The sequence below is a fragment of the Delphinus delphis genome, chromosome 1 (genome assembly GCF_949987515.2).
Source record: "Delphinus delphis chromosome 1, mDelDel1.2, whole genome shotgun sequence".
In the NCBI taxonomy this organism is placed as follows: Eukaryota; Metazoa; Chordata; class Mammalia; order Artiodactyla; family Delphinidae; genus Delphinus; species Delphinus delphis.
The window spans coordinates 35,156,120-35,183,988 of NC_082683.1; the positions used below are offsets into that span (position 1 = coordinate 35,156,120).

General features: G+C 43.4%; 3 protein-coding genes across 8 annotated transcripts in view; 2 read left to right on the forward strand and 1 right to left on the reverse strand.

Moving 5' to 3' along the window:
- Nucleotides 1-889, forward strand: part of SZT2 (SZT2 subunit of KICSTOR complex) — a 51,123-nt gene extending 50,234 nt beyond the window's left edge. For all 3 annotated transcript variants that reach the window (XM_060020800.1, XM_060020809.1, XM_060020830.2), the window contains one exon: nt 15-889. In XM_060020800.1, the coding sequence (XP_059876783.1) occupies nt 15-158 (144 nt within the window). In that variant the 3' untranslated portion in view covers nt 159-889. The remainder of the gene's footprint in view (nt 1-14) is intronic.
- Nucleotides 890-891: 2 nt separating this feature from the next.
- Nucleotides 892-3,471, reverse strand: HYI (hydroxypyruvate isomerase (putative)). 4 transcript variants are annotated; one of them, XM_060020929.1, is made up of 8 exons: nt 3,221-3,470; nt 3,032-3,143; nt 1,996-2,110; nt 1,715-1,793; nt 1,578-1,627; nt 1,398-1,467; nt 1,164-1,298; nt 892-1,044 (listed from the first exon to the last, which is right to left on the reverse strand). In XM_060020929.1, the coding sequence occupies exons 1-8, from the start codon at nt 3,417-3,419 to the stop codon at nt 971-973; spliced, it is 834 nt and encodes a 277-aa protein (XP_059876912.1). In that variant the 5' UTR covers nt 3,420-3,470; the 3' UTR covers nt 892-970. The 4 variants fall into 4 exon arrangements, with proteins under 4 accessions (XP_059876912.1, XP_059876903.1, XP_059876894.1 ...); XM_060020920.1 differs by having other exon boundaries at nt 1,741-1,828; XM_060020939.1 differs by having other exon boundaries at nt 905-1,044; nt 1,741-1,793.
- A 1,366-nt stretch (nt 3,472-4,837) lies between these two features.
- The window catches only part of PTPRF (protein tyrosine phosphatase receptor type F), a 183,784-nt gene continuing 160,752 nt past the window's right edge, over nt 4,838-27,869 (forward strand). Inside the window, exon 1 of the mRNA XM_060021003.1 lies at nt 4,838-5,146. The gene's annotated coding sequence lies outside the window, so the exon portion shown is untranslated. The remainder of the gene's footprint in view (nt 5,147-27,869) is intronic.

A 27,869-nucleotide genomic window follows, 5' to 3' on the forward strand; every position in this document is an offset into this window, starting at 1 on the left:
CCTGTTCCCCACAGTCTCTGACAGTGGTTTTCCGAGAGCCCTTCCCGGTACAGCCCCAGGACAGCGAGAGCCCCCCTGCCCAGCTGGTCTCTACTTACCACCACCTGGAGTCCGTCATCAACACAGCCTGCTTCACCCTCTGGACCCGCCTCCTCTGACGGATGGACCACTGAATGTCCTCGAATTATGGCTCTGTAGGATTGCCCACTTGCAGCAGGACTGACCAGCCCTCTGGGCACCCGGGCAAGACTGGACACTGGGGGATGCCAGTCGTTGTGTGAATGTGTCTTGGGGACCTGGTAGCAGGAGCTGCCCTCCCTAAACACTCACTGCCACTGACCAGCCCAGGGATCCAGAAGGTCCGGTCACCTCCCTGAGGTGCCCATGCCATCTCAGGTCCCTGGGCCCTTCCAGAAGGAGACTGCTCCTCCCTGCTCACTTGGTGGAGCCTGGGAATTCTTCACATCAGGTGGCACATAGACCCCTTAGAGTTCCTCTGCCTGAATCCTGCCTCCGAGTCTTGGCTTGCAGTCAGCCACCCGCCTCCCCCACCCCCATCTTGAGCCCTGTGGTCTTCACTTCCCACGGGGACATCATTGCTGGACAATTGCCACTAAGACACCTGGGTTCCAATCCCAGCTCTGCCTTTGAAGCATCTGTGACCACGGGTGAGTCCCTTTGCTCTCGGACCCTTGGTTTCTCATCTGTACGTGAGGTGGTGAGCTCGAAAGCTCTCCCATCTCCACAGCAACACTGGCACAGACTGGAGGACTTGAACGTGAGCTGTATGTCCCTTCTCTGCAGGAAGGAAGTGACCCAAAGAAACTGAAACGTTAGGCACTGTGTGTCCCTCCCCCGCCCCCTCCAATAACATACACACATGGAAACCTTCAGCAGATTGTCTTTAATTCAGAGGAGACTCGGGATGTGCAGCTCCCATCCCAGAGGTGTGTGGCTGGAGCGCAGGACCTCACTGGCCAGCCTGTGGGCGGCCCCGCTTATCCCAGTACGAACGTAGCCAACTCAAGCCCTCTACCGTGTCTCCTGAGGGGAGAGGGACCCGAGGCATCTCAACCCACGAGGAGGAAAACAGCCCCTGCCCGACACCTGTCCCTCCAGAGCCCCCTCCCCAGGGCCAGGCCTGGAGCTCTGCCCACCCTCACCTCGAGGCTGGTACTCGCAGCCCACAAAGCCTTTGTAGCCTTCATCTTCCAGCAGTTGGAACAGATAGGGGAAGTTCAGCTCTCCAGGGCTGCCGGGTTCCCCTCGGCCTGGGACCTGTGCCACCTGCACGTGCCCTGGGAGCAGATGTGGGCAGATGTGGGGGGGTAGAAAGAGTGGGAGGACAGAGGAAGCAGCATGGCAGACTAGGAAGGAGCCAAGAAAGGGGCCCTCACCAACGAGGGGCAGGAACTTCCGGATGTTCCCTGTCAGGTTCCCGTCCATGATCTGCCAGTGGAATATGTCCTGGGGCAGAGATTCCGAGTCACAGACCCTGCAGGCCACACCATTCTGCCTGGATTTGGAGAACACAGGCCCATGGGCCCTCTGAGAAGCACTCCCTCTCTCCCACTTACCATCTGTAACTGGAGGTTGGGTCTTCCAACTTTCTCTAAGATGGCTGCCGCTGGGAGAGAAACCGGGGAGGAGGCCATGAGACTCAAGGAGGGCGCCAAGAATCAAGGGACAGGAGGAGACAGGGCTGGGGTCCTACCCTGCTGGGGCGTATCCAGGAAGTACCGGGGGTCCGTGATGCGGGTGTTGATGGGCTCCAGCAGCCCCACAAGGTTCTCCTGGCACCAGGCAGGATCCGTGAGTAGAGCTCTCCCTGAGGTTTGTACCCCCTCAATCACCGATCAAGCCCATCACCAATCCCTCCGGCCTGGACCGGGGCCCAGCCTCTGTGCCTCACTGCTCTCCCCACTGTGCATCCCCTCCACACACACACACACATTCATGAAGCATGTGTGTCTGTATGTGTTTTCACCGTCTCACCTGAGCCAGAACCCCAGCCGCGTGCCTCAGGTTCTCCAGAAAAACTGCGTCCATTTCACCCCTGACTGCTGCTCGATCAGCCCCCTGGGGCACTCGGCCAGCCATCAGGTGAATCCTGTGGGGAAAATGGGCCTGGACGGGGCTGTGGAGTCCATCCTCGAAGCGCGAGCTTTCACTCCGTTGCTCCCTGGGTGCACCTCTTCCAGCTGCTCTCCGATCATGCCGGATTCCCATCTCCCCAGGTCTCTCACTCAGCCCCTCCTGTACTTCCAAATTCTCCTTTTCCGTGCCCCTTCTCCTCATGCCTACAAACATGATTCTCACCTTTAAAAAATTAGTTTGACCCTTACCCTTCTCAGGAATTCCACGCTGCTTGTCACTCCTCCTTGCATCTGTTTCTTAGCTTCCCATCTGTTTTCTGCACACACACTCCTCCACCCCCTTAATAACCCCTTGTTGCCAGTTCCTTCTCAGCCTGGTTGCTCTGTGCAGGATTTGACATTTATGAGATCAGCCCCACTTTGAGTCCCCCTCACTTCACCACCTGATCCTTTTCAGCCACCTCCAAAGCAGACAGGTTACATTTCCAGCCTCGTAAACTCTGCAGAGCACACCAAGCCCCTCTTGCCTTTGGCCCCTGCATCCTTGACGGGAATGCTCCTTACCTCAAGCAAGTGCCCACTAGAGACCCACTACCTGTAAGAAGCTTTCTCTGATCCCAGAGTTACTGCCTACCTGCTCCCACAGCCTCCTTGAACTGACCTGTCCTCAAACGGATCACTCCGTTTGTTTACTGTGCTATCTATCTCCCAGGTCAGACTAAGCTCCCAGCACGGGATCCCAGCATGAGTTGAGCAAGAAAGAGTTGCAAACTGAGAGTGACACACAACAGATTAAATACAGGAGGCAATTTACAAGGGACCCGGACGGAAGGGGCGAAGAAGGGCCAGTGCGCTCGGACCTCTGAGCCTCTCAAGCCCCGGCGGCCTGTTTTCTCGTGGGTCATGGGGGCGGGGGATTGGAGAGAGGAGGATACCTGGGACAGCCCAGAGCCTTGGCGTACAGCACAGCCTGCTCCAGCCCATCTCGGAAGGCCGCCTGCCTCCCGGGAACGGCCCCCAGCCCCATCTCCCCTTTCTCTCGGTCTCCTGCGGAGAGAATGGGCCTCAGTTCCCGGCTCGCTCTCCCGGCTCGCCCCGCCCAGGCCCGGGCCCCCACGGCGCACCCGGGGGCGTGTTGATCAGCACGAGCTGTAGCCCCACTTCCTGCGCCGTGCGCGCCAGCGCCTCCGGCGGCTCCCCGTACGGCCAGCCGATCTCGGCCGCCTCGAAACCCGAACTGCCCGCGGCCCGGAGCCGTGCGGGGAGGCTGGGGAGCTCGGGGAACAGCCACGACACGTTGGCCGAGAAGCGCAGCGGAGCCATGGCCGGCCGGGAGCGCGCACTTCCGTGCAGCTGGAAGGCAGCAGTCGCGGGCGGGGCCGGGGAGGGGAAGGGACTGAGGGCCCGAGCGGGGGGCGGGGCGGGCGCCGAGGCGGCGGAGGAGCCCGGCCCCGCCGGGCGGGGGCGCGCTGTCGCCGCGAACTAGGTGCCGGCTCTCTCCGGCTGGGAAAGCCGTGCGTCGTAAAAACCGCGGACTGGCCAGAAAAGTGCACTTTCCCTGACGGGAGAGGGCGGCGCGCGGAGGAGGTGCGGGCCCAATTAACGTGAAGGAGCGTGGACGCTAACAAACGCTTCGTGTTTTTCCTTCATTATAACCAGAGTACCTGTTCATTATGGAACATTTGAAAGTGTGTGCCGTACCACTCACCCGTTAACTTTCCCGTACAGAGCAAAAACTAAACACGTGCAGTCTTTTCTTAGAAAACCCTGATCATAGTGTATATGCGATTTTATGGCATATTATTTCGTGAGCATTTCCCGTGAAAACCTTGAATTAGCTGCTCACTGTTCCGCACCTGGACATCCCAGAATCTGTTGATGGTCATTAGGGATTTCAACGTGTGTGTGCGCGTGCGCTATAAAAGCACTTTAATGCACTTCTTAGTCCCATCTCTGAATCGTTTTCTTAGGTTTCTTTTGTAGGAACAAAGTACGAAGTCCTTTATAAGGAAAACTGCCCCCACCCCTGGACTCTGCACTGAGCGGCTATGGGCGGGCTGTCCCCTCTCAGCCCCGGCTGATTGGACCACGGAAAGACATCTGATCCAAGGGCAGCCAATCCATAGAATAGCCCAAGACCCTTGATTTGTCCAATTTGGAAAGATAGTCTGACCAATCAGGCTCCCTCTTGGAGAGTTCAAACAAGGAAATACTGAGAGCCAAGTGGGAGGTGGGTTTGCCGGAAGATGACTGTGGCTGTAGAAACTAAATAAGCAGGAGTCAGGTGGTAAAGAAAAGCTAGAGCAGAGGGGGTGGGAAACTGAGCACTATGAATAGGGGTAGCACGTTGAGATGCCGCTGCTGCAGAGTTCTCAGGACTGGCCAAACCCACGGCAGCTCCCAGGTCTACGCTTCCCAAGGCCAGGATGTTTAGACTTTCCCGGGTTTCTGTGTCTGTAGCCTCTTAATGTTTCTTCAGATCATTCAGATGAATTTATCAATATTTCAGCCACACTAAACCAACTGAATGGGCAGATTCCAAGTTGGGTGAAAAAATAGGAGCATGCTTAAGTTCTTGACGACTGTGCTAAATGGCTTTTCAAAAATATTGTCAGTTTACACTTGGACAATACATTCATAGACGTCATCTTGATCTGCTTCCTGTACTAGCTTTGACAAAAAGCAGCTTGAAGTGCAACACCAGGAGCACCCAGCGTCCACTGTCTTCCTGTCACTGCTCTCTGGCATCCCAAGTCAGGCTCACCCAGGCACCTGGGGTCCAGGCTCAGCTCAGAGTGAATGCAAGTGCCTGGCAGGTACTGTTTCTTCAGCTCTGCCTCCAAGCACGGATTGCCACCAGCTATGACCGATCACCTGATTTCTTGCCCCCCTGCAGTTGGCAGTATACTTGGAAATCAGACTCCTCCTGGAACGTGTTTCTTGGGTACTGTCCAATCAGGATGTGACCTCACTAAGTTTAACAATCCCAACTTCAATCCCAACTTCAGCGTGTTTATGATCATTGTTGGCAATACAGAATAACATCTAAGGTAAGTAATTCCTTATTAACACTTCACTGTAAATCTGAGTATGCAAATTCTATTTAAGACTTTCAAAGCACCACCATCTGCTGGGGTCTGTACCAGAAACAAAATTTGTCCAGCCTCCAATGGTTCCACTCCTTTTTCGCTTGTATTCCCTGTAGGGCAGCAGAGATGATGTATAATGTATAATTCCCTTACAACCACCTTTACATAATGTATCAAAATATATACAAGAGAGGTACAATGCCCATGACAATTATTTTCTTTAGCACCATTTGTCTGTATCTTAACCCACTTTGCAACAGAAGCATTACACGAAGTTATTACAAATCTTGATTCTTGGCATTTAACTTTTAATCAAAGAACTTGTACAGGTATGATGATCAGTTAAGATAACAACAGCTTGTAAATAGTTACATGGATAATGGCTGACACCTGCACGTAGAGTTCAGATTCGCATTTGACCACTGGATTGCACTTGCCAATGTCTTAAAAAATATTACAACTAATATGTGAAATGCAAATCAAAACCTCAGTGAAATTTCATTTTACACTTTCCAGATTGGAGGAAAAAAAAAACACCTTAAAAGTCAGACAATAGCAAGTATTGGAAGGGATCTGGAACAACTGCAACATTTATTCACTGCTGATAGGAGTATAAATCACTACAACCACTTTGGAAAATAATATGGCATTATTTCTTAAAACTGAACATTCATATACCTTTGATCCAGCGGTTCCTTGCCCAGGTTTATCTCCTGGAGAACCTTGTGCACAAGTGTACCCGGAAATAATTCATTGATGTTCATAGCACCACTATTTATGTAGCAAAAATAAGGAATTAACTCAAATGTCCATTGATAAATGTATAGATGTGTTGTTGTATAGTCCTACAGTGTTGTTTATAAAAGTGAAGAAAAAGCTGGTGACTCAAATGGTAAAATTGAGTTTGCTCTTGGATTAGAGTAATATATGAAGAGCTTAGTGACGTTTGGGTCGAATTGAAAGCATCAGTATGAACACATCGAACGGATAAATCTCAGAAACATAATCGTAAGTGAAAGAAGCAAATCTTTCACTTACGATTGAAATATATACAAATATATACAAATATATTGAAATATATACAAATATATACAAATCACAGAGAAATCATATAAGTATGATTCCATTTACATGAAGTCATAAGCAGGGGAAACCAAACAATATCTTGTGTAGGGCTACAAACATCTGTGGTAAAACTATAAAGAAGAGCAAGTGATAATGACCACAAAATTCAAGATGATAGTGACCTCTGGAGTGGGAGGGAAGGGAGTGGCATTGGAGACTTCAAGAGTAATGGCTGTCCCCTTTCTCTGGTGTGGTGTGATCACACATCTTTGTTTTATCACTACTCTTTATATCTTACATATATTTTATAAATATCATTTTGTATCTGTTTCATATTTAATAAGAACAAAATTTTAAAACTTTCTGTATGCATTATTACCACCTGTTAGCACATTTTCTATTAACATCCTCATTGTAGTATCATGAGAATCTCAAGGTTTTTCTACAGACTCAGCTTGTTTGTATTAGACTAGAATTACTACATTTTGGATTCAATGTGTCACTGCTCAAGCTAGTGGTCTTTGATTGTATTACCTGCTCAGAACCTGTGCTAGGCAGCCTGTGAAATGGTCCCCAGTGATCTCCACATTCTGGTCTCCATGCCCCCTCTGCTTGAATATGGGCTGGACCTCGAGATTCACTTCAAACAAATAGAATACAGCAAAGCTGGTCCAATGTCACCTCAGAGATTAGGTTACAAAAAGGCTTTGGCTTGTGTCTTGGGTGCCCTCTCTCACTCTTTCACTCACTTGCTCTGAGGAAAACCAGCTGCCGTATTGTGAGCTGCCTATGGAAAGAGCTATGTCAAGGGGCTGATGCAGCCTGTGAATGAGCTTGGAAGCAGGTCTGCTCCCACTGAGCCTTAAGATGACTGTGATCCTGACCAGCACCTTGACTGCAGCCTCATGACGGATAAGATTTGAGTCAGAGACATCCACCTAAGGCATGCCCAGATTTCTGGCCTACAGAAAGTCTTTGATAGTAAACATTTGTCATTTTAAGCCACTGACTTGTGGGGTAATTTGTTAGCAGCAATAGATATCTAGTAGAGGTTCCCTTTCTTCTTCTGGGAACTGTTCCCTTGTTTGGGGGAATTATCACTTTCACCACTTCTTCATCTTAAGTGTGAATAGGTGCTGTCATCTTCTTATAAGATCCTCTCTTCCCAGCCACAGTGATTGGTCAGTGAGTGGGCACCTGACCGAAGCTGGACCAACCAGAGTACCTGTTATAGACATTGTAGGTTGCCTACCCCACGTCTGTTGCCTCTTTTCTCCTTCTTAATAGAACCATACCTCATGGGGACATTCAGGCAGAGAGAATAGAAATGATGTACAGAGAGACGTGGCAAGAAAAACCGAGAGAGGTGTTGTATTCGCTTGGAACATCTGTAAGGAAATCAATCAAGCTAGCCTTCCTGCTTCATCTTAATTCTTTCCAAAAAAGAGATGTCTCAGAACTAACTTGCTTTTCCCATCCCAAGACCAAACATTGTGCACATTTCAAAAAACACATGGTGCTTTTGGTAAGAAGCAACTTGAAGACCTGGACCCTGGGCACTTGGGCTATGTATTTATATCATTTCATGAATTTATGTCATTTCATATAGCTGGTAGTGGTGAACTGGATGACTGATAGCAACTGAGGGATCTCAGTGTCTCTGAGGGAATCTTTATCTTTCAAAGTCATGAGTTTATGCTGATGATTTTTATTTCACCCGATCTTCATTAAGCTTTTTCCTACCTTGCTCTAATACAAGAGCATCTTCATTTCTATTTTAACTTTCTTATTTGAGCTCCCAGTCTTTTTATCACTTTTATACAGCATGTTCAAATCAGGCTCCATATATCATGTTATATATTTTCACATCCAACCATGTGTTCAGAATCTAGTGTCACTCTATTATTTGTTTGAACCATTGAGTCTGCATTTCTAAGGCTTCGGAATTTAAGTTTCCCCCTTTACTCAATTTACCAGTAATAGTCCATATCACACAGATTCATGATAGCTTGTAACTGTGTCAAAAAGGAAACTAAACCTTTGGTAAAGTTTTTCTTTCATAGGTTTCTACCGTATCCAAGTATGTCATAGGGGAATATCCGTGATACATCTATTATACATTAGGACTCGATAACTAAAATTTCAGCACATTTACACAGAATCATTTCAGACACACAGTACATTGAATAATAACATCATTATACAAAACAGCATTGAATCACTTTACAAAATTTGTGCTTGCATGAGCGATCATTATATTCTTGGAAGAATATAATAATATTTGCTGTTCCATGTTATACATCCTTATCTTTAAAAGGAGGCTCCTATAACTGGCCCTTATCTTTAGTTTCTATTCTATTACTGGGTGGCTGGATTGCATCCAGAAACTCTTCTTGTGCCGTTCCCCTACATATGCATGTTGTTAGGACCACATGAAGGCTCTTGGCCATATTATTTAATAGAGTGTTAGCTAATTACATTCCCATCCACATGCAATCTTTAAACTTAAATACAACCAGTGAATGTATGACTCAAAGAGTACAAGTGTGGATAGTCAGAAAGGTTTTTTTTTCATGTTTAGAATTTTGAAAAATCTCAATAACCCTAACTACAGAATCTTATTCTTCCCTTGTTTAATTTTTACACTCATGAATTCTACCCATGGTATTAGGTATATATTTTTTGCAACTTGTTTTTTTTTTCCACTTAGCATTATACATGGGAGGTCTTATAGGATGTCTTTCCTTTGTGGGGGGGATATATATATATATATATATATATATATATATATATATATATATATATATATATATATAAACTCAATCTATCTTACTGTTCTCCCTTTCTTTGGCCATTCTTTTAACTGCATTTTATTCCAGAATATGAAATTTTTTTTTTTTTTTGCGGTACGCAGGCCTCTCACCGCTGTGGCCTCTCCCGTTGCGGAGCCCAGGCTCCGGACGCGCAGGCTCAGCGGCCACGGCTCACGGGCCTAGCCGCTCCGCGGCATGTGGGGTCTTCCAGGACTGGGGCACGAACCCGTGTTCCCTGCATCAGCAGGCAGACTCTCAACCACTGCGCCACCAGGAAAGCCCCAGAATATGAAAATTTTATCCTTCCCCTATTGATGGACAAAAAGATTGCTTCCAATTTATCAGTATTACAATATACATCCTTGTACATGCCTTCCTCTGTGTGGATACAAATATGAATATTTCTCCAGTATATATCTCTGAAAGTGGACTTGCTTGGCCAAAGGATATGCACGTTCAAAGTTCTAATTCACTGCCAAATTGCCCTTCAAAACGCTTTATCAGTTTACATTCGTACTGACAGCCTGTGAGCGCCTGTTTCCCTGCATCTTCATCAAGGCTGGATTCTTGCCAATCTGAAGCAGGGGGAAAAAAACATTTAAAAAAATCGAATCGTTCATTATGACTGAAGTTGAACATCTTTCCAGATGTTTATTTGCCATTAGCATTCCCTCTTCTGTGAATTGCTTATCTGAAGACTTTGTCCATTCTTCAGTAGGATTCTTAATGTTTTAATTAAACAGTTTGTAGATGTTCTTTATAGAAATTCTGGATATTAAGTCTTTGGCTGTTTTTTGCTTACCTTTGACTTTATTTAAAGTATCATTTGCTGTACAGAGTGTTGGAGGAGTGCCACCTTTCTGCCAGGCTTCGCGTTCCCGTTTGGAAGGAGGTCTGTCCTCTATAGATGTCTCCGGGCGCCTGCCCCGCCTTCTCGGTCTTTCCCAGGGGAAGGAGAGTGACTCCTTTGTCAGAAAGGAGGCGCCAAACTGCTCAGCTCAGTCCCATCCTCCCTTCTCTCTGTAAAAAAGCACACTCCCTACCCTACCCACCTCTGCCATAAGTTTTACAGGAATAAACCCTCACAGGGCTGACCTCAGGGGTGAAATATTAGCAACCTGCTTGCCTAGCAGACCTAAGCCATATTGTCCAGTGTCAGTTGTAGTGGTAATAAAGGTAATATTTGTATCTCCATCTGCCGTACTCCCCTGCCTATCTCTTAATAGGTTCTTGTATCACTGAGTCCAAACAGAAAACAGATGGCACACTCAAATTAGGATAATTCAGAAGATTGAATAAAGGGACTATATGAAGGCGTGGGCAGGCGTAGGGGAGATACATGGGATAGTGCAGCAACCTAGGGCTGGGAACAGCAGAGCTGTTACTCCTCCTAAGCCTGAAAGGGTGAAGGGGATGGGGGCATGGGGACTGAAATCCGGGAGGAGAAAGTCGTGCAGAGATAACTGTCCTACGAGGAACCGAAGCCCTCAGTTGCAGGACACGGGCAACCTGAGGCAGCCTGTAGGGAGGAAACCTGAGAAATAAATACCCTACCTGACTCTCCTTCTGTCCCGTAATCTCCTGCTGGGCCTCCCCACTAGATAAACCAACCAGAGCCCAAGGACAAGGGAGCCCATTGATGGAGCCAACATCAGTCCCTCTGTTTGGGCAGAAAGCAAGGAGGAAAACAGAATGAGGGACAAACAGGAACTATCTGGCAGGGCTCTCCTCTTTCCTCCCTCAGTATGCCCTCTCATTCTTCATCTGGGTGAGAAATTCGCATCCCCATCAGCGGGATGCACAATAGCCCACTGACTACCATTTTATCAAGAGGCGATCTCAATCCAGAAAAACCTCTCTGGAAACCTAAAGCTTTACTACTACTAGTGTTCTTCAAATAAGGAATCAGGTTAAAGTGAGGAGGTGTGGTAGGCAGAATCCGGAGATAGTCTCCCCAGATTCCCGCTCCCGGGTGTACACACCTGGAGTGTGTTTTCTCTGTTTTTCAATCAAATACTAGTCTAGATACTGCTATGAAGGGATTTTGCAGATGCAGTTAAGGTCCCAAATCATTTATGAAAGGGAGACTAAGCTGGGTGAGCCTGACCTAGTCAGGAGAGCCCTTAAAACGCCCAGGGCTCTTCCTGGTGAAAGAGATTTGAAGTTAATGCGTGAGAAGTTGTCCATTGGTGGCTTTGGAGATGGAGAAGGAATATGGGTGGCCTCTAGGAGCTGAGAGTAGCCCCTGGCTGACAGCCAGCAGGGATAAGGAAGCCTCAATCCTTTGGCCATGGGGAGCTGAATTCTGCCACAACGAAGTGAGCCTGAAAGAGGACCCTGAGCCCCAGATGGGAATGCAGCCCAACACCTTGATTTCAGCCTTTTGAAACTTTGAGCAGAGAACCCAGCCATACATGCTGCGCCTGGACTTTTTTTTTTTTTTTTGGCCGCACCACGTGGCTTGCAGGGTCTCAGTTCCCCCACCAGTGATTGAACCCGGGCCATGGTAGTGAAAGCCCAGAATCCTAATCAGTAGGCCACCAGGGAACTCCCTGCTCCTGGACTTCTGCCCTACAGAGCTGTGAGCTAGTAAATGGGTGTTGTTTTAGGCTGCTGAATTTGTGATAATTCGTCAGATAGCAGTAGAAACCCATATGGGAGCAAACAGTAAAGAAACATAGACACAGCTGTTACGGTCTGCATTTTTGGAGCTGGTAATAGGTCCTAAATTGGTAATCACAGCTGTCTTCTTCCAGCACTCAAAGCAAGTTCCCTTTGCCCTTTCCAGCACCGCAGTTGGATGAGTTTCTTTACCTGGTGGAATGACACATGCCTTCATTGCTGTAGGATCCAAGTCTTTGGTGGTCTTGACAGTATTGGGTTGTCAGTTTCCACTGTCCAGAACTTTAGAGCAAGAGAAGAATTAGAGTTGCCCTAAACCAAGTCCTTCTCATCCCCACTGTGTAGCAGCAGCACAACTTTCCCTGGTGATCAGGATGAGCCACGTCAGCCAAGCTAGAGAACCTCTCCTCTGACTGCTCAGTGGCATGTGGAGCCTAAAATGAACAGGGGAAATCTCAGCTTCTAGTTCACTGGAACCATGACCATGTTTCCTGGCGGAAGAATTTACTGCTGTGGACACTAGAAGCTTCAGATCCACCAAGCCTTTGGTTACAAGGATGGAAAACAAAAAAGTCTTCTAGTGAATGATTAGGTGAAACAGTGAGAGGGACCACTCCCAGAGCCCTTTGTTCTCTGGCCACGAATCCTGCCATGGGGGAGATGGCACCGAAAACTGACCTCCGGTTTAGAACATAGACTGCTGGAAGGGTGTTTTCTTCCCTCTGGCACTGTAACCGAGTGCTTAGTAATCCACCTCCCGTTCTGTCTGGCTGTTTCATACTAGGTGATCAGCCACGTGATAATATCAGTGAATTTCATGGGCATGAGCCTGTTGCCACACTTGTTTTGTTTTTATTTTTTAATTTAATTTATTTTTATACAGCGCATTCTGATTAGCCATCCACTTTATACACTTTATACATGTCAGTCCCAATCTCCCAATTCATCACACCACCACCACCACCACCCACCGCTTTCCCCCCCTTGGTGTCCATACATGTGTTCTCTACATCTGTGTCTCTATTTCTGCCCTGCAAACCAGTTCATCTGTACCATTTTTCTAGGTTCCACATATATGCGTTAATATACGATATTTGTTTTTCGCTTTCTGACTTACTTCACTCTGTATGACAGTCTCTAGATCCATCCACATCTCTACAAATGACCCAGTTTTGTTCCATTTTATGGCTGAGTAATATTCCATTGTATATATGTACCACATCTTCTTTATCCATTCGTCTGTTGCTGGGCATTTAGGTTGCTTCCATGACCTGGCTGTTGTAAATAGTGCTGCAATGAACATTGGGGTGCATGTGTCTTTTTGAATTATAGTTCTCTCTGGGTATATGCCCAGTAGTGGGATTACTGGGTTGTATGGTAGTTCTATTTTTAGTTTTCAAGGAACCTCCATACTGTTCTCCATAGTGGCTGTATCAATTTACATTCCCAACAACAGTGCAAGAGTGTTCCCTTTACTCCACACCCTCTCCAGCATTTCTTGTTTGTAGATTTTCTGATGATGCCCATTCTAACTGGTGTGAGGTGATACCTCATTGTAGTTTTGATTTGCATTTCTCTAATAATTAGTGATGTTGAGCAGCTTTTCATGTGCTTCTTGGCCATCTGTATGTTTTCTTTGGAGAAATGTCTATTTACGTCTTCTGCCCGTTTTTAGATTGGGTTGTTTGTTTTTGTAATATTGAGCTGCATGAGCTGTTTATATATTTTGGAGATCAATCCTTTGTCCGTTGATTCCTTTGCAACTATTTTCTCCCATTCTGAGGATTGTCTTTTCGTTTTGTTTATGGTTTCATTTGCTGTGCAAAAACTTAAGTTTCATTAGGTCCCATTTGTTTATTTTTGTTTTTATTTCCATTACTCTAGGAGGTGGATCAAAAAAGATCTTGCTGTGATTTATGTCAAAGAGTGTTTTTCCTATGTTGTCCTCTAAGAGTTTTATAGTGTCCAGTCTTAGATTTAGGTCTCTAATCCATTTTGAGTTCATTTTTGTGTATGGTGTTAGGGAGTGTTCTAATTTCATTCCTTTACATGTAGCTGTCCAGTTTTCCCAGCACCACTTATTGAAGAGAGTGTCTTTTCTCCATTGTGTATCCTTGCCTCCTTTGTCATAGACTAGTTGACCATAGGTGCGTGGGTTTATCTCTGGGCTTTCTATCTTGTTCCATTGATCTATATTTCTGTTTTTGTGCCAGTACCATATTGTCTTGATGACTATAGCTTTGTAGTATAGTCTGAAGTCAGGGAGTCTGATTCCTCCATCCTCGCTTTTTTCCCTCAAGACTGCTTTGGCTATTTGGGGTCTTTTGTGTCTCCATACAAATTTTAAGATTTTTTGCTCTAGTTCTGTAAAAAATGCCATTGGTAATTTGACAGGGATTGCATTGAATCTGTAGATTGCTTTGGGTAGTATAGTCATTTTCACAATATTGATTCTTCCAATCCAAGAATGTGGTATATCTCTCCATCTGTTGGTATCATCTTTAATTTCGTTCATCAGTGACTTACAGTTTTCTGCATACAGGTCTTTTGTCTCCCTAGGTAGGTTTATTCCTAGGTACTTTATTCTTTTTGTTGCAATGGTAAATGGGAGTGTTTCCTTAATTTCTCTTTCAGATTTTTCATCATTAGTGTATAGGAATGCAACAGACTTCTGTGCATTAATTTTGTATCCTGCAACTTTACCAAATTCATTGATTAGCTCTAGTAGTTTTCTGGTGGCATCTTTAGGATTCTCTCTATATAGTATCATGTCATCTGCAAACAGTGACAGTTTTACTTCTTCTTTTCCAATTTGTATTCCTTTTATTTCTTTTTCTTCTCTGATTGCCGTGGCTAAAACTTTCAAAACTATGTTGAATAACAGTGGTGAGAGTGGACATCCTTGTCTTCTTCCTGATCTTAGAGGAAATGTTTTGAGATTTTTACGATTGAGAATTGATATTTGCTGTGGGTTTGTTGTATATGGCCTTTATTATGTTGAGGTATGTCCACTCTATGCCCAATTTTTGGAGAGTTTTTATCATAAATGGGTGTTGAATTTTGTCAAAAGCTTTTTCTGCATCTATTGAGATGATCATATGGTTTTTATTCTTCAATTTTTTAATATGGTGTATCACATTGATTGATTTGCATATATTGAAGAATCCTTGCATCCCTGGGAGAAATCCCACTTGATCGTGGTGTATCACCCTTTTAATGTGTTGTTGGATTCTGTTTGCTAGTATTTTGTTGAGGATTTTTGAGTCTATATTCATCAGTGATATTGTTCTGTAATTTTCTTTTTTTGTAGTATCTTTGTCTGGTTTTGGTATCAGGGTGATGGTGGCCTCATAGAATGAGTTTGGGAGTGTTTCTTCCTCTGCAATTTTTTGGAAGAGTTTGAGAAGGATGGGTGGTAGCTCTTCTCTAATTTAGTTTGATAGAATTCACCTGTGAAGCCATCTGGTCCTGGACTTTTGTTTGTTGGAAGATTTTTAATCACAGTTTCAGTTTCATTACTTGTGATTGGTCCGTTCACATTTTGTATTTCTTCCTGGTTCAGTCTTGGAAAATTTTACCTTTCTAAGAATTTGTCCATTTCTTCCAGGTTGTCCATTTTATTGGCATAGAGTTGCTTGTTGTAGTCTCTTAGGATGCTTTGTATTTCTGCGGTGTTTGTTGTAACTCCTCCTTTTTCATTTCTAATTTTATTGACTTGAGTCCTCTCCCTCTTTTTCTTGATGAGTCTGGCTAATGATTTATCAATTTTGTTTATCTTCTCAAAGAGCCAGCTTTTAGTTGTATTGATCTTTGCTATTGTTTTCTTTGTTTCTATTTCATGTATTTCTGCTCTGACCTTTATGATTTCTTTCCTTCTGCTAACTTTGGGTTTTGTTTGTTCTTCTTTCTCTAGTTCCTTTAGGTGTAAGGTTAGATTGCTTATTTGAGATTTTTCTTGTTTCTTGCGGTAGACTTGTATAGCTATACACTTCCCTCTTAGAACTGCTTTTGCTGCATCCCATATGTTTTGGATCATCGTGTTTTCATTGTCATTTGGCTCTAGGTATTTTTTTATTTCCTCTTTGATTTCTTCAGTGATCTCTTGGTTATTTAGTAACGTAATGTTTACCCTCCCTGTATTTGTGTTTTTTATGTTTTTTTCCCTGTAATTCACTTGTAATCTCATAGCATTGTGGTCAGAAAAGATGCTTGATATGATTTCAATTTTCTTAAATTTACTGAGACTTGATTTGTGAGCCAAGATGTGATCTGTCATGGAGAATGTTCCGTGCGCACTTGAGGAGAAAATATATTCTGTTGTTTTTGGATGGAATGTCCTGTAAATATCAATTAAATCTATCTGGTCTGTTGTGTCATTTATTGCTTTTGTTTCCTTATTAATTTTCTGTTTGGATGATCTGTCGATTGATGTAAGTGAGGTGTTAAAGTCCCCCACTATTATCGTGTTACTGTCGATTTCCTGTTTTATAGCTGTTAGCAGTTGCCTTATGTATTGAGGTGCTCCTATGTTGGGTGCATATATATTTATAATTGTTATATCTTCTTCTTGGATTGATCCCTTGATCATTATGTAGTGTCCTTCCTTGTCTCTTATAACATTCTTTATTTGAAAGTCCATTTTATCTGATATGAGTATTGCTACTCCAGCTTTCTTTTGATTTCCATTTGCATGGAATATCTTTTTCCATCTCCTCACTTTCAGTCTGTATGTGTCCCTAGGTCTGAAGTGGGTCTCTTGTAGACAGCATATAGATGGGTCTTGTTTTTGTTTCCATTCAGCAAGCCTGTGTCTTTTGGTTGGAGCATTTAATCCATTCACGTTTAAGGTAATTATTGATATGTATGTTCCTATGACCATTTTCTTAATTGTTTTCGGTTTGTTTTTGTAGGTCCTTTACTTCTCTTGTGTTTCCCACTTAGAGAAGTTCCTTTAGCATTTGTTGTAGGGCTGGTTTGGTGGTGCTGAATTCTCTTAGATTTTGCTTGTCTGTGAAGCTTTTGATTTCTGCATCGAATTTGAATGAGATCCTGGTTGGGTAGAGTAATCTTGGTTGTAGGTTCTTCCCTTTCATCACTTTAAGTGTATCCTGCCACTCCCTTCTGGCTTCTAGAGTTTCTGCTGAGAAATCAGCTGTTAACCTTATGGGAGTTCCCTTGTATGTTATTAGTCGTTTTTCCCATGCTTCTTTCAATAATTTTTCTTTGTCTTTAATTTTTGCCAATGTGATTACTGTGTGTCTCGGCATTATTCTCCTTGGGTTTATCCTGTATGGGACTCTCTGCACTTCCTGGACTTGGATGTCTATTTGCTTTCCCATTTTAGCGAATTTTTTGACTATAATCTCTTCAGATATTTTCTCAGGTCCTTTCTATCTCTCTCCTCCTTCTGGGACCCCTATAATGTGACTGTTGGTGTGTTTAATGTTGTCCCAGAGGTCTCTTGGGCTGTCTTCATTTCTTTCCATTCTTTTTTCTTTATTCTGTTCCATAGCAGTGAATTCCAACATTCTGTCTTCCTGGTCACTTATCCATTTTTCTGCCTCAGTTAGTCTGCTATTGATTCCTTTTAGTGTATTTTTTATTTCAGTTATTGTATTGTTCATCTCTGTTTGTTTGTTCTTTAATTCTTCCAGGTCTTTTTTAAACATTTCTTGGATCTTCTTGATCTTTGTCTCTATTCTTCTTCCGAGGTCCTGGGTCATCTTCACTATCATTATTCTGAATTCTTTTTCTGGAAGGTTGCCTATATCCACTTCATTTAGTTGTTTTTCTCTGGTTTTATTTTGTTCCTTCATTTGGTACATAGCCCTCTGCCTTTTCATCTTGTCTATCTTTCTGTGAATGTCATTTTTTTTTCCACCGGCTGCAGGATTGTAGTTCTTCTTGCTTCTACTATCTGCCCTCTGGTGGATGAGGCTATCTAAGAGGCTTGTGCAAGTTTCCTGATGGGAGGGAGTGGTGGTGGGTAGAGCTGAGTGTTGCTCTGGTGGGCAGAGCTCAGTAAAACTTTAATCCACTTGACTGCTGATGGGTGGGGCTGGGTTCCCTCCCTGTTGGTTGTTTGGCCTGAGGGGACCGAACACTGGAGCCTACCCGGGCTCTTTGGTGGGGCTAATGGCTGACTCTGGAAAGGCTCAGGCCAAGGAGTACTTCCCAGAACTTCTGCTGCCAGTGTCCTTGTCCTCACGGTGAGACAGAGCCACCCCCAGCCTCTGCAGGAGACCCTCCAACACTAGCAGGTAGGTCTGATTCAGTCTCCTATGGGGTCACTGCTCCTTTCCCTGCGTCCCAATGTGCACACTACTTTGTGTGTGCCCTCCAAGCGTGGAGTCCCTGTTTCCCCCAGTGCTGTCAAAGTCCTGCAATCAGATCCCACTAGCCTTCAAAGTCTGAATCTCTAGGAATTCCTCCTTCCGGTGCCGGACCCCGGGTTGGGAAGCCTGACATTGGGCTCAGAACCTTCACTCCACTGGGTGGACTTCTGTGGTATATGTTCTCCAGTTTGTGAGTCACCCACCCAGCAGTTATGGAATTTGATTTTATTGTGATTGTGCCCCTCCTACCATCTCATTGTGGCTTCTCCTTTGTCTTTGGATGTGGGGTATCTTTTTTGGTGAGTTCCAATGTCTTCCTGTCGACGATTGTTCAGCAGTTACTTGTGATTCTGGTGTTCTCGCAGGAGGGAGTGAGAGCACGTCCTTCTACTCTGCCATCTTGAACCAATCTCCCGCCACACTTCTTATGCTGTAAAATGTGTGCCCTTGTCAGAGGTGATGTTGCATTTGATAGCAAAGTGAAGGATAAGGCATTCTGTAAGTCTACAAATGATCCTGGAAGAAGAACTTCAGGCAGAGAAAACAATCAGAATATGTATTTACCCCATGAGAACCAAGCTTCGCTCCCTCTAAGATAGAGGGGTCCACGGTGGCCTCCCTCCAATCCCAGTGTCTCTCTTTGTTTGTGGTGTGATATTCAAGAGGCCACAACTTGTCTCTCCCTTTAGAAGGTTACCCCAGACCACAGAGGCCCTAGAAACTTCCCCTATATGGTGGGCCCCCCTCCACCTCAGGCACACATACATCTTACAAAGGCATCTAGAGTACTAGGCAATTCCCACTCACAGGTCCATTTAGCATAATACCATCAATGTGATGAACCAAGACATGCTGTCTGATATCAAGATACCTGAGTTCCCCTTACATAATATGACAGGGAGGACAAGACTTGACATTGTCCTAGTGAAGATGGTAATGGTATACTATTTTCCCTGCTATGTAAATTCAAATTGCTTCAGCTTTTCCTGGAAAGAAAATGTTTTCCAGGTCAAAAGCTGAATGCCAGGTGCCTGGGCTGTGTTGACTTGCCACAGTGAAGATTCCACATTTGGTACTCTAGTTGTGATTGGCATCACTACCTAAGTTTGCAGAGATCTACTCTCTTTCTCTATGTCCCATCTGGATCTTGCACTAGCCAGATAAGTGAGTCAAATGGGGATGTGCTAGGAATCACTACCCTTGCACATCTCAAGTTTTAAAGGTAGTACCAATCTCTGTAATTTCCCCAAGGTGGAAGTATTGCTTCTGACTTACCTTCTTGGTGTGGTGGGGATGGGAATGGGGGAGTCATTTCAGGAGCTTTCACTTTTCCTCTCTCATCATAATAGGCTTCATTTCATGAGTGAAAAGACCAGTATAAGAATTCTACCCATTATTAAGTATCTCAGTTTTCACCATATATTCTGGGAGTGGGGGAAAAACACAGGGTCCATGACCCCATGGACACTGTATTAGACTTGGGTCAGGACTCCATACATAACCTGACTCTCGTAAGTTCCCAGTCTCACTGGTGGCACTTCAGGGCTCTGGGGATCAGCATGAATTCAGATCCAATATCTTTTTCTTTTTAATATTTATTTATTTATTTGGCTGTACCAGGTCTTAGTTGCGGCATGCAGGATCTAGTTCTGTGACCAGGGATCGAACCCGGGCCCCCTGCATTGAGAGCACAGAGTCTTAACTGCTGGACCACCAGGGAAGTCCCAGATCCAATATCTGTTAACCTAAGGAAGATCATGTACCTTTCAGTAGTGCACAGTTACCTTGGTCAATGGCAGGAAGTCATTTGGGGACAACACATGGTATCTATCTGCAGCCACATTGCAGGCTCCTCCCTCAGTTGAGGGTGTCTGAATCTGTGAACTGACTTAATTAGATCTGGAAATTGGGTAAAAGGCCAAGAATACCCCCCCCCCCAGTTTCTACCCAGAAATCTAGAATTTTTCATCTGTGTTTGTCAAGCAACACCTTAACAGGCTGCCCAACTGTTTCATTTCTAAAAATCTTTGCCACGGTTCCCTAGAGATCAAAGCACTTGGATTGCCATTCTTGGCTTACCTGGTCTCTGACAGGTAAGCATGGCCATCTTGCCCTTTCTACTCTGGGATCCCATTATTCCCACTGAGATCAAGGGATATAATTCCTTTGCATTATCCCCAACCATCATCTCCAGTCTACAGATGACAGTCCAGTCACTGCAAGCTCTTCAAGGACTTCTTAATGCCTTCATGAGGGGAGTGTCCTCCAGGCCTTCCTGAGGGCTCTGGTTGGGGAGAATCGAGCAGGTTTACCTACTACCATCATTCTCAAACTGTGGTGATTCTGAAACATGCTAAAGTTTGAGAACCATTACTGTAGAACAGGGCTTCTCAAACTTTAATGTGCATGCAAATCACCTGGAGATCTTTTTAGATGCAGAATCTGATTCAGTATGTCTGGGGTAGAGCCGAAGCTTCTGCATTTTTTAACAAGCTCCTAGCTGATGCCAGTGCTTCTGATCTGATACCACCGTTTTGAGCAGTAATGCAATAGAGGAGGGTGTCTGATGACTCAGGAAATGGGAATATAATGGATCTATTCTATCAGTGGTCCTCAAACTTTGGGGTGTATCAGAATCACCTGAGAGCTTGTTAAAACATAGATTTCTGACCCCTCCCCAAAGCTTATGACTCTATAGATCTGAGGTGAGGCCCAAGAATTGGCATTTCTAACATGTTCACAGATGATGCTGATGTTGATGGTACAGGGACCACACCTTGAGAACCTGTTATCTAACATCCTTAGAATCCACTACCACACATGTTCCCTAGATCCTTGTTTCTACACCTTGGCAAAGTTTTGTAGCCTTTAAGTGCATAGGCCATCTTCTTCTGGAGCAGGCCTTATACCTCTCCATCTGGGCCTTGATATGGGCCTGAACGTGATAAGATAAGGAGATGGGACCTAAGGAGAATTGACCTCAGCTTATGAGGCAACTGCCCTGGGTGCAATTATTGTAAGGCTTTTATACAAAGGAGAGCTAGTTTTTCCAGCCAGAAGAAGAGGTTCGAAGGAGTATGGAGGGTCAGAATTTTCAGCCGTGTCATGTCTGCATCATGACTCCCTTTCCCATGTCTCAGAGTTTTACTCCACCCATCAATAACCTTGACTGGGTGTAAGAGACTTGGCAGAGTTAAGCATTTAATTGGTGTTGCAAATCTACCACCCTTACAATCAGACCCTAGGATTGGTTCTTAGCCATATTTCCTCTGCAATTAGTGGAAACAAAGGACTCCTTCATTGCTTCCATGGAGGTATTCTGGTTTTCCTTGCATCTTTTTAATTGTATTTCTGTAGCTTTTATTTTCTCTTTTTCCCTATGTATACTTTTCAGGGTGGTAAAAAGAATCCAGTTGGTTCCACTATTTTATAACCACCGTTCTTACCATAGCAGTGAAGTGTCAGAGCCACTTGATCTCTTAATGCCTTGCCCTCCATCTGCATTTCATCTCATGCTGCCACCATTGATAATTTGAGTAACGATGATGCTACCACATGCCATGGATTGCTTACTTCCTAATTCTTCCCGCAAGGTTATCACTGTGATCCTCAAATATATGAGCAACTGAATTCCAGGATCCCATTTTGAGGGACTATTTCCTGATTCCACAATTACTGTATTATTCTGAATCCAAATAGGAAACAGATGGCTCACTGAAATTAGTATAATTCAAGGAGGGTTTTATAAAGGTACTATTTATTAAGGTTTGGGCAGTGGAAGTGTATAGGGGACCCACAAGGGATAATGTGGTAATCCAGAACTAAGAACAGCAGAACGATTAACACCCGTAGGCCTGAAGGGATGAAGAGAGGGAGTGGTTTCTGTAATCCTGAAGGAAATTCTGATAGAGTGGGTCAATTGGAAAGAAGCAATGACTTTTGATCGACAGACACAGCAGCCCAAGTGGACTTCTAAGGGAGATGTCTTGCTGGGGATCTGCATTGGCTGAACCCAACAAGAAGCCAGAAGGTGAAGAATCCACTGACATACTCCATGCACGTCAGGCCCAAGGCAAAGAGCAGGGTGGAAAAATGTACACAGTGAATCTGGAGAGGCAAATATCCTACTAATTTTTCTCTGACACTCTTACTATTTATTTTTTCTTTACATTCAAATCTACCATTTTGTTCTTTGTTTTCTACTTGTTTCACCAAGTTTTTGTTCCTTTATTTCTCCTTTATCGCCATCTTTGGGACTAATTATTTTTTATTTTTCCATTTTTCCCTCCATTACCTTGTCAGTTTTACATTCTTTTCTTATTCTTTTAGTAGTTACCATAGAGACTGAATAATCTCCTTACATCCATATGAACTCATGTTTAGTTTAATATAGATACAGATATAGAAATATATATTTATAAATATTTATACATACACACACATACATGCATATGTGTGTACACAGGCTAGTATACAAACGTATGCTTCGTTACTCTGTCAGCTGAGAGGGCACCCCGTTAGCAGCAAGCACAGCTAGTACTGAACCTTGGTTTCTAATGCCATTCTCAAATCAAAGAAACCAGGGCTCTTTGGAGAAATGGCTGACTAAAATTGGAACAGAAAATATACAAGATAAGCCTAAATCATCGTGTAGTGCCAGAAAGTGAAGAAGTGCTTTAAAAAAAAAAGGTGGGGCGGGCTTCCCTGGTGGTGCAGTGGTTGAGAGTCCGCCTGCCAATGCAGGGGACATGGGTTCGTGCCCCGGTCCGGGAAGATCCCACATGCCGCGGAGCGGCTGGGCCCGTGAGCCATGGCCACTGAGCCTGCGCGTCCGGAGCCTGTGCTCCGCAACGGGAGAGGCCACAACAGTGAGAGGCCTGCTTACCGCAAAAAAAGAAAATAATAATAAAAGGGGAAATTGAGTACGGGAACTCTCTGTACTAACGTCTCAATTTTTCTGTAAATCTATTCTAAAACTTGAAAGTGTATTTAAAAAACATGACTCCTTGACTCAGTACAGTCTACCTTAAAGTAGTACTTTTGTTACTTCCCAAAAAATGAAAGAAACTTATGACAGTTTAACTCCATTTACCTCTCCCTCCCCACCTTTGGTGCAATTTTTGTTATCCTCTTTTATTTCTATATCTGTTTAAATGCCACAAGACATTATTGTTTTTGTTTTTGTTTTTTGCGGTACGCGGGCCTCTCACTGTCGTGGCCTCTCGCGTTGCGGAGCACAGGCTCCAGACGCGCAGGCTCAGCGGCCATGGCTCACGGGCCCAGCCACTCCGCGGCATGTGGGATCTTCCCGGACCAGGGCACGAACCCGTGTCCCCTGCATCGGCAGGCAGACTCTTAACCACTGCGCCACCAGGGAAGCACCCATTATTGTTGTTTTAAACAATTAATATTTAAACACACACCATCTATGTCTATATCTATATATCTATATCTATGTACACACATGCATACATGCATACACAAAACCTCTGTGTGTGTTTATATACATACACACATATATATATACTATGTGTGTATGTGTGTGTGTGTGTGTGTGTGTGTATATGTATATAGTGTTTCACATTCCTTCCTGCAACACTGTGCTTCCATATAGGATTATTTTCCTTCAGCCTGAAACTCCCTTTAATAGTTTTTTTTTTTAACATCTTTATTGGAGTATAATTGCTTTACAATGGTGTGTTAGTTTCTGCTGTATAACAAAGTGAATCAGCTATACATATACATATATCCCCATATCTCCTCCCTCTTGCGTCTCCCTCCCACCCCCCCATCCCACCCCTTTAGGTGGTCACAAAGCACCAACCTGATCTCCCTGAGCTATGTGGCTGCTTCACACTAGCTATCTATTTTACATTTGATAGTGTATATATGTCCATGCCACTCTCAATTCATACCAACTTACCCTTCCCCCTCCCTGTGTCCTCAAGTCCATTCTCTACATCTGCATCTTTATTCCTCTCCTGCACTTAGGTTCTTCAGAACCTTTTTTTTTTAGATTCCATATATATGTGTTAGCATATGGTATTTGTCTCTCTCTTTCTGACTTACTTCACTCTGTATGACAGACTCTAGGTCCATCCACCTCGCTACAAATAACTCAGTTTCATTTCTTTTAATGACTGAGTAATATTCCATTGTATATGTGTGCCACATCTTCTTTATCCATTCATCTGTCGATGGACACTTAGATTGCTTCCATGTCCTGGCTATTGTAAATAGAGCTGCAATGAACACTGTGGTACATGACTCTTTTTGAATTATGGTTTTCTTAGGGTTTACGCCCAGTATTGGGATTGCTGGGTCATATGGTAGTTCTATTTTTAGTTTTCTAAGGAACCTCCATACTGTTCTCCATAGTGGCTGTATCAATTTACATTCCCACCAACAGTGCAAGAGGGTCCCCTTTTCTCCACACCCTCACCAGCAATTATTGATTGTAGATTTTTTGATGATGGCCATTCTGACTGGTGTGAGGTGATACCTCATTGTGGTTTTGATTTGCATTTCTCTAATGATTAGTGATGTTGAGCATCCTTTCATGTGTTTGCTGGCAATCTGTATATCTTCTCTGGAGAAATCTCTATGTAGAGTTTTAGATTGGGTTGTTTGCTTTTTTTTAATTGAGCTGCATGACCTGCTTGTAAATTTTGGAGGTTAATCTTTTGTCAGTTGCTTCATTTCCAAATATTTTCTCCCATTCTGAGGGTTGTCTTTTCATCTTGTTTATGGTTTCCTTTGCTTTGCAAAAGCTTTTAAGTTTCAGTAGGTCCCATTTGTTTATTTTTGTTTTTATTTCCATTTCTCTAGGAGGTGGGTCAAAAAGGATCTTGCTGTGATTTATGTCATAGAGTGTTCTGTCTATGTTTTCCTCTAAGAGTTTTATAGTGTCTGGCCTTACATTTAAGTTTTTAATCCATTTTGACTTTATTTTTGTGTATGGTGTTAGGGAGTGTTCTAATTTCATTCTTTTACATGCAGCCATCCAGTTTTCCCAACACCACTTATTGAAGAGGCTGTCCTTTCTCCATTGTATATTCTTGCCTCCTTTATCAAAAATAAGGTGACCATATGAGCGTGAGTTTATCTCTGGCCTTTCTATCCTGTTCCATTGATCTATATTTCTGGTTTTGTGCCAGTACCATACTGTCTTGATTACTGTAGCTTTGTAGTATAGTCTGAAGTCAGGGAGCCTGATTCCTCCAGCTCCATTTTTCTTTCTCAAGATTGCTTTGGCTATTTGGGGTCTTTTGTGTTTCCATACAAATTGTGAAATTTTTTGTTCTAGTTCTGTGAAAAATGCCAGTGGTAGTTTGATAGGGATTGCATTAAATCTGTAGGTTGCTTTGGGTAGTATAGTCATTTTCACAATGTTGATTCTTCCATTCCAAGAACATGGTATATCTCTCCATCTGTTTGTATCATCTTTAATTTCTTTCATCAGTGTCTTATAGTTTTCTGCATACAGATCTTTTGTCTCCTTAGGTAGGTTTATACCTAGGTATTTTATTCTTTTTGTTGCAGTGGTAAATAGGAGTGTTTCCCTAATTTCTCTTTCAGATTTTTCATCGTTAGTGTATAGGAATGCAAGAGACTTCTGTGCATTAATTTTGTATCCTGCTACTTTACGAAATTCATTGATTAGCTCTAGTAGTTTTCTGGTGGCATCTTTAGGATTCTCTATGTATAGTATCATGTCATCTGCAAACAGTGACAGCTTTACTTCTTCTTTTCTGATTTGGATTCCCTTATTTATTTTTCTTCTCTGATTACTGTGGCTAAAACTTCCAAAACTATGTTGAATAATAGTGGTGAGAGTGGACAACCTTGTCTTGTTCCTGGTCTTAGTGAAAATGGTTTCAATTTTTCACCGTTGAGAATGATGTTAGCTGTGGGTTTGTCATATATGACCTTTATTATGTTGAGGTTAGTTCCCTTTATGCCTACTTTCTGGAGGGTTTTATCATAAATGGGTGTTGAATTTTGTCAAAAGCTTTTTCTGCAGCTATTGGGATGATTATATGTTTTTTTTTCTCCAATTTGTTAATATGGTTTACACATTGATTGATTTGCATATCTTGAAGAATCCTTGCAACCCTGGGATAAATCCCACTTAATCATGGTGTATGATCCTTTTAATGTGTTGTTGGATTCTGTTTGCTAGTATTTTGTTGAGGAATTTTACATCTATATTCATCAGTGATATTGGTCTGTAATTTTCTTTTTTTGTAGTATCTTTGTTGGTTTTGGTATCAGGGTGATGGTGGCCTCGTAGAATGAGTTTGGGAGTGTTCCTCCCTCTGCTATATTTTGGAAGAGTTTGAGAAGGATAGGTGTTAGCTCTTCTCTAAATATTTGATAGAATTCACCTGTGAAGCCATCTATCTGATCCTGGGCTTTTGTTTGTTGAAAGATTTTTTAAAATTATTTATTTATTGGCTGCGTTAAGTCTTCGTTGCTGCGTATGGGCTTTCTCTAGTTGTGGCGAGCGGGGGCTGGTCTTCGTTGTGGTGCGTGGGCTTCTCATTGTGGTGGCTTCTCCTGTTGCAGAGCACAGGCTCTAGGCATGCAGGCTTCAGTAGTTGTGGCACACAGGCTCAGTAGTTGTAGCTTGTGAGCTCTAGAGTGCAGGATCAGTAGTTGTGCTGCATGGGCTTAGCTGCTCCATGGCATGTGGGATCTTCCGGGACCAGGGCTCGAATCCATGTCCCCTGCATTTGCAGGCGGATTCTTAACCACTGCATCACCAGGGAAGTCCCTGGTGGAAGACTTTTAATCAGAGTTTCAGTTTCAGTGCTTGTGAATGGTCTGTTTATATTTTCTGTTTCTTCCTGGTTCAATCTCGGAAGGTTCTGCTTTGCTAAGAATTTGTCCATTTCTTCCAGGTTTTCCATTTTATTGGCATATAGTTGCTTGTAGTAATATCTCATGATCCGTCATATTTCTGCAGTGTCACTTGTTACTTCTCCTTTTTCATTTCTGATTCTATTGATTTGAGTCTTCTCCCTTTTTTTCTTCATAAGTCTGGATAATGGTTTATAAATTTTATCTTCTCAAAAAGCCAGCTTTTAGTTTTATTGATCTTTGCTATTGTTTCTTTCATTTCTTTTTTATCTATTTCTGATCTGATATTTATGATTTCTTTCCTTCTGCTAACTTTGGGGTTTCTTTGTTCTTCTTTCTCTAATTGCTTTAGGTGTAAGGTTAGGTTGTTTATTTGAGATGTTTCTTGTTTCTTGAGGTAGGATTGTACTGCTATAAACTTCTCCCTTAGAACTGCTTTTGCTGCATCCCATAGGTTTTGGGTCATCGTGTTTTCATGATCATTTGTTTCTAGGTATGTTTTGATTTCCTCTTTGATTTCCTTAGTGACCTCTTGGTTATTAAGTAGTGTATTGTTTAGCCTCCATGTGTTTGTATTTTTTACAGATTTTTTCCTGTAATTCATATCTAGTCTCATAGACACTTTATACGATTTCAATTTTCTTAAACTTACCAAGGCTTGATTTGTGATAGATATGATCTATCCAGGAGAATGTTCCATGAGCACTTGAGAAGAAAGTGTATTCTGTTGTTTTTGGATGGAATGCCCTATAAATATCAATTAAGTCCATCTTGTTTAATGTGTTATTTAAAGCTTGTGTTTCCTTATTTATTTTCATTTTGGATGATCTGTCCATTGGTATAGTGGGATGTTAAAGTCTCCTACTATGACTGTGTTACTGTCGATTTCCCCTTTCATGGCTGTTAGCAATCGCCTTATGTATTGAGGTTCTCCTATATTGGGTGCATAAGTATTTACAATTGTAATATCTTCTTCCTGGATTGATC

Excerpts from the sequence above, each read along its gene's own strand:
- HYI (XM_060020911.1), bottom strand. The coding sequence starts at position 3,419 with ATGGCTCCGCTGCGCTTCTCGGCCAACGTGTCGTGGCTGTTCCCCGAG. Across the intron at positions 1,829-1,995 it reads CGGCTGGGGTTCTGGCTCAG|GGAGAGCTCTACTCACGGAT; the intron begins GTGAGACGGTGA and ends TACAAACCTCAG. Across the intron at positions 1,628-1,740 it reads ACCCGCATCACGGACCCCCG|CGGCAGCCATCTTAGAGAAA; the intron begins GTACTTCCTGGA and ends TTTCTCTCCCAG.